This window comes from Trachurus trachurus, assembly GCF_905171665.1.
Source record: "Trachurus trachurus genome assembly, chromosome: 6".
NCBI lineage: Eukaryota > Metazoa > Chordata > Actinopteri > Carangiformes > Carangidae > Trachurus > Trachurus trachurus.
This window is the reverse complement of record NC_139897.1, coordinates 28,681,669-28,695,723: the sequence shown is the minus strand read 5'-3', so window position 1 is coordinate 28,695,723 and position 14,055 is coordinate 28,681,669. Positions and strand designations below refer to the sequence as shown.

General features: G+C 42.7%; 1 protein-coding gene across 1 annotated transcript; it reads right to left on the bottom strand.

Moving 5' to 3' along the window:
• Positions 1-156: 156 nt before the first annotated feature.
• On the bottom strand, positions 157-11,587 carry dld (deltaD). The gene is made up of 14 exons (XM_083973896.1): positions 11,465-11,587; positions 9,817-9,892; positions 7,859-7,938; positions 7,662-7,730; positions 7,333-7,402; positions 6,345-6,445; positions 6,090-6,233; positions 4,195-4,296; positions 3,910-4,100; positions 3,626-3,796; positions 2,863-3,052; positions 1,797-1,934; positions 1,605-1,694; positions 157-549 (listed from the first exon to the last, which is right to left on the bottom strand). The coding sequence occupies exons 1-14, from the start codon at positions 11,501-11,503 to the stop codon at positions 484-486; spliced, it is 1,527 nt and encodes a 508-aa protein (XP_083830022.1). The 5' UTR covers positions 11,504-11,587; the 3' UTR covers positions 157-483.
• Between the last annotated feature and the right edge of the window lie 2,468 nt (positions 11,588-14,055).

The following is a 14,055-nucleotide window of genomic DNA, read 5'->3' as shown; positions in this document are numbered from 1 at the left end:
CGTTGAGCAGCGTCAGTTTCCCGCTCTGATCACCCGTTAGGTTTGTCGTGTTTCTTTTGTTTTACACTGTAAAAAATAAAAACAGAAAAAACAAAAACACCTCCTCCTCCTCCTCCTCCTCTCTTCCTTTAACAGTAGCCAAAAAAATAATAATATGTCGCCGTCTACGTTCTGTAAATAAGTGCATCACATGTTCGCCTGGGATCTTTGAACAATGTGTCAGCGGAAAAACAAAAAGACTGATCTGAAGTCAGTGTTTATTTAAGCGCCCAAACCCCCTTCATCCATTTATTTATTTATTTATTTATTTATCTTTTTACTGAGAACATTTAAATAACATAGGAACTAGATGTGGTACAGTGCTGATGTACACGGAGGGGGAGGTGAAGGTTCGGACGCTGACGCACGACTTCCTGTTTCTCCTCCTCCTCCTCCTCCTCCTCTTCTGTTATGTACAACGAAGGTGCGACAGCGGCTGGCGGATCAGAAGTTGATGGCTTTGCCGAAGGAGGCGGCGAGGTTCGCTTCTCTGAAGGCCTCCGACACCGTCTGAGGAGGAGGAAGAGGAGGAGGAGGGAGAGGAGGACGGGGTGGAGGAGGAGGACGGGGTGGAGGAGGAGGAGAGAGAAGAAGGAGGGGGTGGGGGAGGAGGAAAGTAAGAGGAAGTAGTCAAGGAGGAGGAGGAAGAAGATGAGGAGGAGAGAATTGGAGCAGGAAAAGGAAGAGGAGGAGAAAGGAGAGAGAAGGAGGAGGGGGTGGGGGAGGGGAAGCGAAGGAGGAGGAAAAAAAGGGGAGAGAAGAGGAGGAGAGAGAAGAAGGAGGAGGGAGGGGAAGCGAAGTAAGAGGAAGAGGAGTGAGAGGCAGAGAGGAGAAGGAGGAAGAGGAGGGAGGAGAACGTGGAGGATGAGGGAGAGGAGGAGGGCGGTGGAGGAGGAAGAAGAGGAAGAGAGAGAGAGGAGGAAGAAGACGAGGAGGAGAAGAGGAGCAGGAAAAGGAAGAGGAGAGAGGGGGAGTGGAGAGAGAGAAGGAGGAGGGGGCAGAGGGAGGAGGGGAGAATGAGGAGGATGAGGGAGAGGAGGAGGTGGAGGAGGAAAGTAAGAGGAAATACAGGTGGAGGAGGAAGAAAAGGAGGAGAGAAGAGGAGCAGGAAAAGGAAGAGGAGATGAGAAAAGAGGAGGAGAAGTGGAAACGAGGAAGAAGAAGAGTGGAAGAAAGAACGAGGAAGAGGATGAGGAGAGAGAAGGAAGTGCGGGAGAGAAAAGGAGAAAAGAGGAGGAAGATGAAGAAAAAGAAGAGAAGGAGTAGAGAGAAGGAGAAGCAGCATAGTTGTCCATCATTAGACACTTAAAATGATCCCTTATTAATAATTATGTTGAAAACAAACATGTGGAGAATCTGTGATCCGACAGCTGTGAGTCATCGGTGTGAATGCGTGTGGTGCGTTCAAGGCCGTGGGGCGTCACAGCGCTTCAGATTTCACATCAAGATTATTCATTGTTTCATAACTTGTACAGTAAGTGCAAATGTGTGTGTGTGTGCGTATCCTGCAGATATGATTGTGTGTCATATACTGATTAGTGTGTGTTATATCGTGCATTACGTACGGGGTGGGCGTGGCAGACTCTGGCGACGTCCTCACAGGAAGCTCCGTACTCCATGGCCAAAGCAGCTTCATTGATCATCTCTCCTGCTCCCTACACACACACACACACACACAGAGAGAAAAACATAGGTTTCAGTTCATCACGTCCGAGGTCGACATCTCGTCTTCTCTCTCCGATTGTTTCTGCTCTTACAGATCCGAGGATGTGCGCTCCCATCATCCTGTCCGTCTCCTTGTGGCTCAGGATCTTCACCAGGCCGTCGGTGTCGGCGTTGGTCTTTGCTCGGCTGTTGGCGGCGAAGGGGAACTTTCCGACTTTGTACGGGACTCCCTGAGGAGAGAGAGGAGCAGACGCTGTAAATCACTGGAAACACCTGGACGATTTGGTTTTGTTATTTTTTTATGCTCAATGTGAGGAAACGCTGCCATCATGTGGCCGAAGATGTGAAACGCAACCACAAGCAATGAGCATCCTGATTGAAAGCTGGTTCAGTTCTTTAAAGGGATAGTTCAACATTTCGGTAAATTGGCCCATTGCCATAATCCCTATAGTCATAGCAGTAAGTTTGTTACCTTTAATTGTCGGTGCAAGCAATTTTTTAGAACGGCGGAGCAGAGCCGTGAGCTGCTCAGAGCTACACTACGGAGGCTCATGGGATTTCTTGGTTTCCCTCATCAAACTCATCAAATACACAATCCAACAACTCCACAACGCTCTGGTGGACAAGTTGTGACCTGCACATTCACCACGCTATGAGATAATAACAGAACGTTACCAGACAGAGTTGTTTTAGAGGGAAATTCATGCAAAACCGTTGATGCGCGTTCCCGTTCTCGGGAAAGTTTTTCGGCAAAAAGTCTCTGAATTTACCTCTAAAACAACTCTGTGTGGTAACGTTGTGTTATTATCTCATAGCGTGGTGAATGTGCAGGTCACAACTTGTCCACCAGAGCGTTGTGGAGTTGTTGGATTGTGTATTTGATGAGTTTGATGAGGGAAACCAAGAAATCTCATGAGCCTCCGTAGCGTAGCTCTGAGCAGCTCACGGCTCTGCTCCGCCGTTCTAAAAACAGCTTGCACCGACAATTAAAGGTAACAAACCTACTGCTATGACTATAGGGATTACGGCAATGGGGTAATTTGCCAAAATGTTTAACTATCCCTTTAAAGGATCAGTAAAAGAGCTTCAGTTCTTCCTGTATTTCTCCTTCAGCAAAGGAAAACACTGGACCTAAACTCCTCCTCCTCCTCCTCTCACCTCCTCCTTCAGCTGCTCCTCTGTCTTGCCCACCCAGGCCACCTCAGGGTGTGTGTAGATGACAGAGGGAACACAGTTGTAGTCGATGTGCACGGCGCCTCCGGCCATTCCCTCCACACAGATGATGCCCTCATCCTCGGCCTTGTGGGCCAACATCGGCCCGGCAACCACGTCACCGATTGCAAAAATACTGAGAGTGGAGGGAATAAAAAAAAACAGTGTTTGAGAAATAAATCCTTTAACTATACATATCTACATACAGTATAAAAGGTAGATGTTTGTGTTAAAGCTCCTTCAAAATAAAGGTAGATGTTTGTGTTAAAGCTCCATACAGTATAAAGGTAGATGTTTGTGTTAAAGCTCCATACAGTATAAAGGTAGATGTCCATGTGTAGTGCGATTATAAAGCAGCTCTAGGTTCTATATTAATACTGTGAAAGTATCAAAGCCTCAGTCCACAGAGAAATGCACACAGCCTGTATTCAGAAACTGAGCCTTAAAACCAGCCGTCAGGACTTCCTGTCACTTTGTGATGTCACAACAAAGCCCCGCCCCCTCACCACCTAGACCCACCATCCATCCAACAACTTGCAGGATTTGGTTTCTCTCAGTGTTTTATTCTGAAATCTGCTCAGTTTTTTTTGGGATCACTCAGAAAACAAGTCAGCCAATCAGAAGAGAGGCTCAGAGCTTCCTCCTCTCTTCTGATTGGCTGACACCGATCTGTTGTTACTAGAGCTGCAGAGAGAGGCTGTGTTGTTACCTGGGAACTTTGGTCTGGAAGCGGTTGTTGACGGGGATACGTCCCCTGTTGTCCAGCTCGATACCGACCGAGTCCAGGCCGAGGTTCTGGGTGAAAGGTCGTCTGCCGATGCAAACCAGCAGCACGTCGCACGTCAGCGTCTCGTTCTTCCCTCCGGCCGCCGCCTCGACTCTGCAACAACAATCAATCAAACAACGTCAACAAACACCACACTCTGGTCAGTCAGTCAGTCCTGTAACCACTTTTTTGAGTCGACATCTCCAGAGCTTCGGCGTTTCACTCACGCCACGTCGATCTTGCCGTCGGGCCTCTTGGTGGCTCCCATGACTTTGGTGCCGAGCTTGAACTTGAGTCCCTGCTTCTGAAGGATGCGCTGGAAGTTCTTGGAGATCTCCATGTCGATGCCCATGCCGCCCACGTGGCCCAGGAACTCCACGGCTGTGACCTTGGAGCCCAGACGCTGCCACACTGACCCCTGGAGGACGGGAGGTGAAACACTGGTCAGGATTTAAAACATAGTATATGAATTTTTATTGGTGAAAAAAAAAAGGGTTCAAGGTGATGCCGACCAGCTCCACTCCGATGACTCCAGCTCCGATCACAATCAGCTCATCTGGCACTTTCTTCAGGGACAGCGCTCCTGTCGATGACACAACGCTCTCCTCATCGATCTATGAGAACACAGAAACAAAAAAACAGTAAGTAATGACGTACAGGAGAATTAAAATGAGCCTCTTTGGTGAATAAAGGAAGGAAGTTTGGCGCTGATCTCATCACATTTCTTCAGGGATTTACAACAGTTATGAACAGCTCCTTTGTTATTCCACAGATTATGAAACAAATATTTGTAAAAAGGAAATAAATCCCAATCTTAAAGGGATAGTTCAACATTTTGGCAAATTGGTTGCCATAATCTCTATAGTTTTAGCAGTAGGTTCGTTACCTTTAATTGTCGGTGCATTGTAGGCATTTTTAGAACGGCGGAGCAGAGCCGTGAGCTGCTCAGAGCTACGCTACCGAGGCTCATGGGATTTCTTGGTTTCCCTCATCAAACTCATCAAATACACAATCCAACAACTCCAAAACGCTCTGGTGGACAAGTTGTGACCTGCACATTCACCACGCTATGAGGTAATAACAGAACGTTACCAGACAGAGTTGTTTTTGAGGTAAATTCAGAGACTGCTTGCTGAAAAACTGTCCCTGAAGGCAACGCGCATCAGCGGTTTTGCATGAATTTACCTCTAAAACAACTCTGTCTCGTATCGTAGCGTAGCTCTGAGCAGCTTGCGGCTCTGCTCCGCCGTTCTAAAAATAGCATGCACTGACAATTAAAGGTAACAAATAGGCCTGGGACGATAATCAATAAATCAATTAATCGCACGATAAATGAAAATGAACTCGGTCATTTTTCCGGCCTCGATAAATCGCCGTACATGCGCACGTATTTGTTTTCCTGGTCTCTCCCTCCAACCAGGCTGGATGACAAGAGGCTTCACTCTGTGCATCGGTCTCAGCACCTGGGCGTTTGTTTTGCAGAATGAAAGGAGTGAACCCTCTTCTCAGTCATCCAGGATCTTTGTTTCCCAGAATGCATTTGGCAGCAACCGGTAGCGCTAGCTGTAAAGCTAAGCAGCTAAAAGCTATTTTACCGTAATTCTTGCTGCCGCGCTGTTAACACGTCACTTTTTAAAGTTTTAATATTTTTTCATGCCAGAAAGTCACAGTTTAGATCCCCAGTCTGTGGTCAGTTTATCCACAACGCCTGTTGGGAGATTTTCTCCGACGTTTTTGGAGCTAATGTGGTAGCAGCGAGCAGGAGGAGCGGGGCTTCCCACAGTCTGCAGCCGCCTGCAGCAGCTCACGGGCCGGTCAACCTCCGTCATTGGGGGAGAAAACGACTAAGAAAACTTATCAGCAGGTTTTTAGAGGTTTACCACCAGCTGGTTTAATACTTTTTAGGAGATAAATGCTAGTCTCATTGATGATATCTTACATCTGTGGAAGTCACATTAGTTTGTTTGAATGAAAAGTGGAGCTTCAGGTGTGTAACGTTATTGGACAGAAGAGCTGCACTGCACTGTTTATTATGTTTTGTTTATTTTATTTATTTAGGATAGTAGCTATATAAGTTCTTGTCATTCCAATTACAATGGTTAAAAAGAAATACTCAAGAGAAATAAAAGTGTATCGCATTTAAAAGGGTCTACTTGCATTATTATGAAATACTATTATTATATTAGTGGTTCATTTGTTCTAAAAAAAAATGTGTCAATAATATCGTTTATCGTCAATAATTTATGGGACAATATATCGTCCAGCAAAATTTATTATCGTCCCAGGCCTAGTAACAAACCTACTGCTATGACTATAGGGATTATGGCAATGGGCCAATTTGCCAAAATGTTGAACTATCCCTTTAATCTGCCTGTGACGGTCTGTGACGATGCAGACTGAGCCGTACCTGGATCCCGGGGAAGGGCGTGACCTCGGAGCCGGTGGCGATGAGGATGTTCTTGGTGTTGATGACCTGCTCGCCTCCGTCTGCTGTTGTGGCCGTCACCTGGTTCTTACCCGTCACCCTGCCGAACCCGCTGACGTGGGTCACCTGAGGGAGTTTAATAAATGAAAAAAAAAGAGGGAATGAGACAAGGATGGTTATGTCATGATTTGGACTTTGAAAGAAAGAAGAGAGGGAAAGAAAAGAGAGAAGTCTGACTTTGTTCTGTTTGAATAGATGTGCGATTCCTCCGGTCAGAGCTTTGACTGCTCCGCTCTTCTGAGCCATCATCTTCTCCAGGTTCAACGACACGCCTGAAACTGAAACACACAAACACAAACACACTAAAACCTAGATTCTTATCACCCAGTGTTTCCTCTACATAAATCCTAGCCGCGGCTCCTTCAAATTTCTCTCTTCATTTTTTAATCTTTTTTTTATTGTTGCAAATACTACACCACCGCCGCATGTCTCCACCTTCACAGCAGAGTCCTGCACTGGGTCGGATACTGTCGAGTAACGTAAACTACAGATAACTATCTTGCTCAGTATCTACTCTTTGCACCTCGATGACAGACCACAGCGTGTTTTAACTCAGGTGACAGAATAACAACAGTCTCAGTAGGCTACAGATCAGTGGTCGCTGTTGCCGGTGTGTTTTTAAAATTAGCGGGTTTGATTCTCGTGTCGGACGTCGCGCTCGAGTGCTAGTGGAAAAACAAAAATAAAGACGACGACGAAACAGCAGAACGATCCTGTGTAGGAGCTCAGCTGTCCATGGTTAGGCCTACTAACTAACTAACTAACTAAGTCTATTGAAGTAGGCTAGGCTATCAAACAAAGACAACTATGGACTGTGGAAGTTTGAATACGGTGGTTAAATACAGAAGTTATCATGACGTGAACCATATGTTGCGGTAAAAATAAAAAAGGAAGAAAAATAGATGTTGATTCGGTGGAAATGGGGGGGGGGGGGGGGGGGGGGGCTCCGCCACTCCTTAAAAAAATTCTAGAGGAAACACTGTCACCTATTATTTCGATCATATTAACTGTTTGCCATCATTTTAAAGTAGAAGATTAGGGTTAGCATTTTTCTCTAAGAACTTTTTCACAAAAAAGTGACATTTAGCCACTTTAGCATCTCATTGACCCCAGCGAGCTTCTCTATTCTCTAAAATGTCCCTGTAGTGTAGGTGGAGCCTCTTACCTTCAATGCCTCTGCTTTCAAAGTCCTTGCCATGAGCCAGGTGGTACAGGTAGGAGTTGTTCAGCAGAGCCTGAAAACACAAAATATCCATCAATAATCAACCGTAGGAATTCTGTTTATAAACTATACATTAAAGATTTTGCTCTACAAGAGGTGATGCTCAGTGTATTGGAAGTACTCCTCCACTTCTCTGCAGTTTCTGAGCATCCTGTTGGTGTGCACAAACATCATCACTCTATCATAAGTATATAAGAATAAAATCTGCATTTTTATATCTGTAATGATAATATGGGATGCACAGAGTCACTGAAATAACGTATGTTCTTTACCTTTGAAGGGATGCAGCCGACATTGAGACAGGTTCCACCAAGCGTGATATTTTTCTCAACACACACTGTCTGTAGGAGGAAATGCATCGTCAGCATTAATGTTTGAACACTTTTCTGACCTGGGATCAGTAGACGAGACGTGTTTACATAATGAAACAGTAAATTATCAAATCAGACAGAGATAAGCGAGTCGTCACCTTGAAGCCGAGCTGAGCGGCTTTGATGGCAGCGACGTAGCCGCCCGGGCCGGAGCCCACCACTGTGACGTCAGCATCGACTACGGAGAAACAACAGCAACTTTTAACACACAATTAATCACAAAGAGATAAGACAGGAAATAGGGTAAGGATACAGGAAATTAACTCTCCACAATAAAAGTCTGACTTTGTTGTCAAAATCAGGGCTGGACCAGGAGAGGTTAGTCTACTTTATTGTGACACGGCCACAGAAGTGTAGTTGGTACAGTAGTAGAGTTATGTTAAATATAATATTATAGATATTTTGAGCTTTTTTTTTTAAAACATTGGACAATTGACATTTAATTAAAATGATAAGTAGCAATTTTAACTCATTGAGTGCCATTGACGTATATATACGTCAATCAAAATCCAACGCTTGAGTGCCATTGACGTATATATACGTCAAATGCAGTTTTCTGCGGCTGGTAAATGGGGACGCTGTTGCGCACACTGTGAGTAATTTTGGGGCTTCTGGGATGTGTAGAACGAAGAAGACTGTAGATCAGAGCAAGAAGTGAAGAAGAAGGAGAAGACGAGTGCGATCGGTACAGAGATAAAAAAAGTTGGGAAAAGTTTCTATTTCTAGAGGAAAACGACGGGCAGAGCCTGGAACAAGTGTAACGTGGAGCTGGAGGAAAGCTTAGCCACGGTGCTATTAGCATAGCTCCAGCATGAAGTGATCGGAGGAGGCAGGAAAGGTAAACTGATCTAGATGATCAGCACCGAAATGCCGAAGCGAAAGCGGATCGCGGAGTCAGTTTCACCAGTTGCTGTAAACCGACGTCGTGACGACGAACCGAGAGATCAGCGCGGTGCGTCGCTGCCGCGGCCGCGTCCAGCAGAGAGGCTGAAGACGCCATGACGTCTCCCTCCCTACTTCAGAGACGAGGGGAAGCAGCAGGAGGAGAAGTAGGAGAGGGGAGGGGCAGAGAGGGGGTGAGGGGAGGGTGAGGGGGCAGCAACTGCAGGAGGAGTAGGAGAGCAGGCATCACTCTGCATAGTAGGACTCCTACTTGTTGTATTTTAGTTTTTTTTTTTTTTTTTGTACAATGAAAAAACATGTGAAATGAAATTTTCAGATGTCTTACATGTTTCTGAAGCCAAAATTAAAACGGATAAATCACTGTTTGTCTTGAGAGACTCTCTTTCACAAAAATGCATTTTTCTCAGCTTTCTAGAAAAAAAGTGGTCTTTTTGGTGCAACCAGGCTCTATTCAACTTAAGATAAATTAAGAATGGAACAAGGTACAAACAAATGGTTTTTCCCTAGTTAAATAGAGAGTCTCCTCTTTCCTTTGAGCTATTTTGTGTTTTCAGAGTCATAATACAAAATATTCTCTTGGTCTTAAAATATTACTCAAAATGCCCCGAAACGCTGGCACATGGCACTGACCATTTTATAAAAGGGCTGGCACTCAATGAGTTAATGATAGTAATCACCTCAAATCAAGAAATCATAGCGTAATAGTAAAATAAAACAAGATAACTTTTATCCATTTATCCTCATGAATCCAGTTTGAGTATTTTTTTCTGTGTTGATTTGTTTTCTCTTATAATATTTGCTTATAATTTATTTATTCACTGTGAAGATGGTTTTATACAAAACATTAATTTGCCTTATTGTTGCAATGTACAGCTGAGGAGGCTTGGTTCACTCTCTCCTAATTTCCTGTCACTTCTGCTGCTGATTATCTTTTAAGTGAATAAAATACCCCCAAAATAATTAAAAACAAAAGGCAATATGAAAAATGAAAACTTTGTGTGACCTTTCCTGCTAAAGAACAAACCTATCGTTACAAGTGAGTCCAGTATCTTTAGTTTAAGGGGCAACAACAACTATCAAACTTGTGGCTAAAGTTCATCAGCGAACGTCTCATTAATGCAGAAACAGGTGATAAGTTTTACAGTCGTCTTACTTGCTGCTTTGTCAGCGTAGGTTCGAACCGACACAGCTGTCGCTCCGTGCAGTTTGCAGGGGAGGTGGTGGCTCCGCTGTGACACAAACAGGACAACACAAGTCAGGAAAAACAGGGAAATAATTCATTAAAAAATAAAAGACAGTGACAGAACAAGATTTTACAGCGTTGAAAATCAAACAAATGGTTATGAAGTAGTCGAGTCGAGGTAATCAAACCAGTTTCCACTTTAATATAAAGGGATTGTTGTTCCTTCTTACTCGCTCTTTGAAAACAAGTGTCTATTTAAAGTACCGGTATTTCACATGTGGGCTCTTTTGTTTTTTGTTCTGCATTTCCTTCACTAAAACTTCCTCCTCCAAACAAAACTACAGTGAAAAGACAAGAAAAGAGATGTTGGGAAGATGTTCAGTGACTGACAACATACCTAAAAGGACACATTAATCACTTATTATTAAAAATAAAGGGAAACCCCAAGTTAAAGAATCATAATTTGGCAAAAACAAGCAGCTTTTTCATGTTTCCTTGGCTTTAGGAGTGCACATGACAGAATTACTATGAAGAAACACTGTAATAACATTTCAACAAAGTCTAAGGAATTGATCATTTCAAAAACAAATAAAATATGTATTTTTCCCTTCCAGCTGCAAAAAAATGTTTATTGTTTTATTTATTAGTATCCCCTTTAGCCATTATTTCATTATAAGAGCAATGGTTATTCTCCCTGGGGTCCCACATATACAAAAAGCCAGACTACAATTATCGAGATAATGAAATAAATAGTTAAACAGTATAAAGCTTTGCAAATACACAACACAATATTTAAGCTTATGGAAAAAACTAAGCAAAACATGTGAGCTGTCAGTGTCAAGTAGGAACCGAACCGACAACTGTTTAGCCTTGCTGGATGATAGCTAGTTAGCAAGTAAACATATTTAAGCATGAAGAAACGTGATGTAGAAAGGTTGATACTGAACGTAGAGTTAAATGTGGAGGGGTAATTAGACAGGAGGAAGGTGTTGACGTCGTCCCAAAAAGTGGCTGAGCCTCTGACATAACTTTAAATTAAGTGTTGGGTAACCAGGGCTAACTAGCTTAGCCTAGCCCGCTAACATCCCTGTTGGGAGAGAAAAATAACAACTAACACTTACTTACACTTTAATGTTAATAAAAAACATTTTAATCTAGCACAGAATTGTGACTTATTTCAATATGTAGACGATTTGTTTACATTACGAACTAAGCTAACGCTGGCTCTCTTCTTAACGGATCTTCCACAATAAAAGTCGGTATTTTGTTAAAACATGGGACTTGTGTTAATTTTACTCACGCCGACCTAAAGATGAAAACATATGAAGTTGGACGTCACATCCATAAGACATTGAGTAATATATTTAGTTCACAATAACCGCGACAAGTCTGGGTTGTGTGTTTTCCTGGTGCAGTCTGGTGCTGCGTCCTCTCCGGACCGGACGGGGCTGTTAGCTGAGCCGCTAACCGGGGCCTGAGCGGCGGCGTCTGGGCTGAAAACCACCGGGAACCACCGGGAACCAGGGGCTCCGGCAGCGGATGAAACCAGTCGGAACCGGACCGGGACCGGGACAACGCGGACAGGTGTGTGGGTTTGTTAAAAAAAGTGGGTGCTTACCGTGGCCAGAGAGCGGTATAACTGTGTCCAGCTCTGCATGTTGTCTGTGTCCCCTCTCAGGATCAGTCACCTACAGCAGGCCGAGTAGCCAAGGACTCCTGTCACTGCGCATGCGCAGTACCACACCACAAAAACACGCCTGTGCGTCGCCTCTCAATGACGTCAGCAGCTGGGAAAGGTGCAAAAATTAAAAAAATATGATTTTTATCCTAAAAAAAAAAGCAACAATAATGATTTTTATCCTATTTTTGTATTCGATTTTGTTATTTTTTCATTTGTTTTATTTCATTAATTTATTGTTTGACTTTTCATTGTTTGCTTATGCTTGTTACATTTTGTATTTTATAAGAATATGTAGCTATGTTGTAACTGTTGATTATTACCATTTTATTTCTATCTATTTATGTATTTATGTATTTATTTACAAAAGGCCAAGGTAACCTGGCCAGAGTGTAATAATGTGTGGCAATGTGTTGTAATCTGTGTGTGTTTGTATGTGTCTGGTGAAACGAAATGTAAATGGTCATGTGAAAAAGAATTTCCCTTAGAGGGACAATACATGTCTAAAGTCTAAAGTCTTTTCTTACTTACTGGTACTTACCTACTTATTTGATGCAATGATCGATTAATTTGAGGGAGGGTTTTTTTTTTTTTTTTTTTTAAGATTTCATACATGTTCTGTCCCCAAACACTTTAAACAAAAGAAAAGGTCATAAAAACAAAATCCTAACTATTCCAGAAATCTTTGGAAGGAAAACACTTAGGCTATTTCATCCCAGGCTTGTAAAACAAAAAAAAGACAAAAAAACTTTCACTTAAAATGTTGTTATTGGTTTCCAGGTCCCAGGTACTGAAGTACTTTCAAATATGAAATCATTCATTGCATTTTCTCAAGCTGTTGCAGCTACAAATTTTGGCTCAGAGCAGGTGAATGTACAGTTTTGCGCTGACTTGATCCAACATAGGAGAGGAAAATCGTTTAATATTTCTATTTTTCATGTCTTGTTTTACCCTCCACCATAGAGGGAGATGAAATATTGAAATGGCAGATTTAGGATAGGGTGACCAAGTCTGTCATAAAACAATATAAATGCTTATAGGCCTACATACAGTTAAAATACGTTTTTTCTTACCATAATTTACGTAGAAAGCACTTCCTGCAAGTCCTGTATTCATTAGGAGGAATAACAGAGAAAACTGTACCATATTTACAGGAAGGTCTGAGTGTTGTTTGAAGATATTTTCAGTGCACTCAAGCTGTTGCAGCCACACCCTCTGGGTTAATTTTTGTTGTTAATTATAGCATGGTCTAATCTAAAATCACTTTTTGAGTCATATATTTTCTATAGGTAACAGTGAAGCTCATCTGCAGTTTTTCATATGGTTCCCAGCGCATGATGAGACTTTATTATGATTCTAATGCAGATGAAATGACGACATCTTTGGAAATGAGGGGGAAACATCTGTCAGAGTTTATAGAGACTCAAACACCAAAGGAACTTTAGTAGCCTACTACAGATGTTCATACCAGAGAGAATAGATCAGACATCAGTGTTACTGAAAAACAGCAAACTCACTTATCGAACCCTTGTGTCTTACAGATAACATAACATCTGACCTGTCAGGGTGTGTGTGAGAGTGTGTGATACTTCCTCTACAAAGGTCATCACCCGGTCACACAGGAAGCTGGTAACTCTCTCTTGTTTCCTGTTACCAAGGCAACTCAGCAACTGTTTCACAAAACACACAAAACAAACCAGCTGTGGTGTGTGTGTGGTTTGTGCAGGAAGATTATCCAAGTGTGCAGTATCATAAAAATAAAAATAAAATATCTGAATGTTTTTAATACAGACAGTTAAAATTGAACAAAATGTCTTTAAACAATAAAAACTGATGATAAAGATATCAGATGATAAAGTCTAGATTAAAGCTGGGCCTGTATAAACCAGCTCCGCCCCTGGTCTGCAGCACCACAGCAGGTTGAATCTGTCAGAGTAATATCACATCCTTTGTTACCACGTGGCCACGCCCCTGCTGCTCTCTGATTGGTCAGCCTGTGTTGGAGTGCCCACTTTCTCTCTTCCTATTGGCTGAGTTGCAGCTCCATCAAAGCAGGAGCTCCCCTTGAACCTTCAATGAAAAGAAAACTGTGGACGGCCAGAGTAGAAAGCGTCAAGTTGGAGAAGCTGCGTAAAGACTCTGCCGGAAGTTAGGGATACTTGGTTTCAAAGTAAAAGACAGCACGTGCCTGTTTCTCACTGTGGTAGCACAATATTAACGATTTAATTATTATTGTTTATTGTAAACATGCCAAATGTTGCTCCTGGCTGTTTTACAGAGTGATTAAATGTATGCTATACATAGCTTTGGAAAAAAAATTAAGAGACAACTCCAAAATGTTCTTTAAAAATGTGCGATTCCAGTGTCTATTGAATTTCAACAGAAGAACAACTCACTCTGCTTAATGGGGCACTGATTAGGTGATCACCTGAACCAATTCATATTTAATGAAGATTATTAGAAAACCACTGCTGTGATTAAAAATTGGGGTTATTTCAAACCAATGTTGATTTCTGGACCCTCAAGTTAGA

Bases quoted from the DNA above. Each gene is read 5' to 3' on its own strand.
- dld (XM_083973896.1), bottom strand. From the start codon at position 11,503: ATGCAGAGCTGGACACAGTTATACCGCTCTCTGGCCACG. The intron at 4,297-6,089 runs GTACGGCTCAGT...GTGTTCTCATAG, and splicing joins CGCCCTTCCCCGGGATCCAG to ATCGATGAGGAGAGCGTTGT. The intron at 3,053-3,625 runs GTAACAACACAG...CTCCACTCTCAG, and splicing joins TTCCAGACCAAAGTTCCCAG to TATTTTTGCAATCGGTGACG.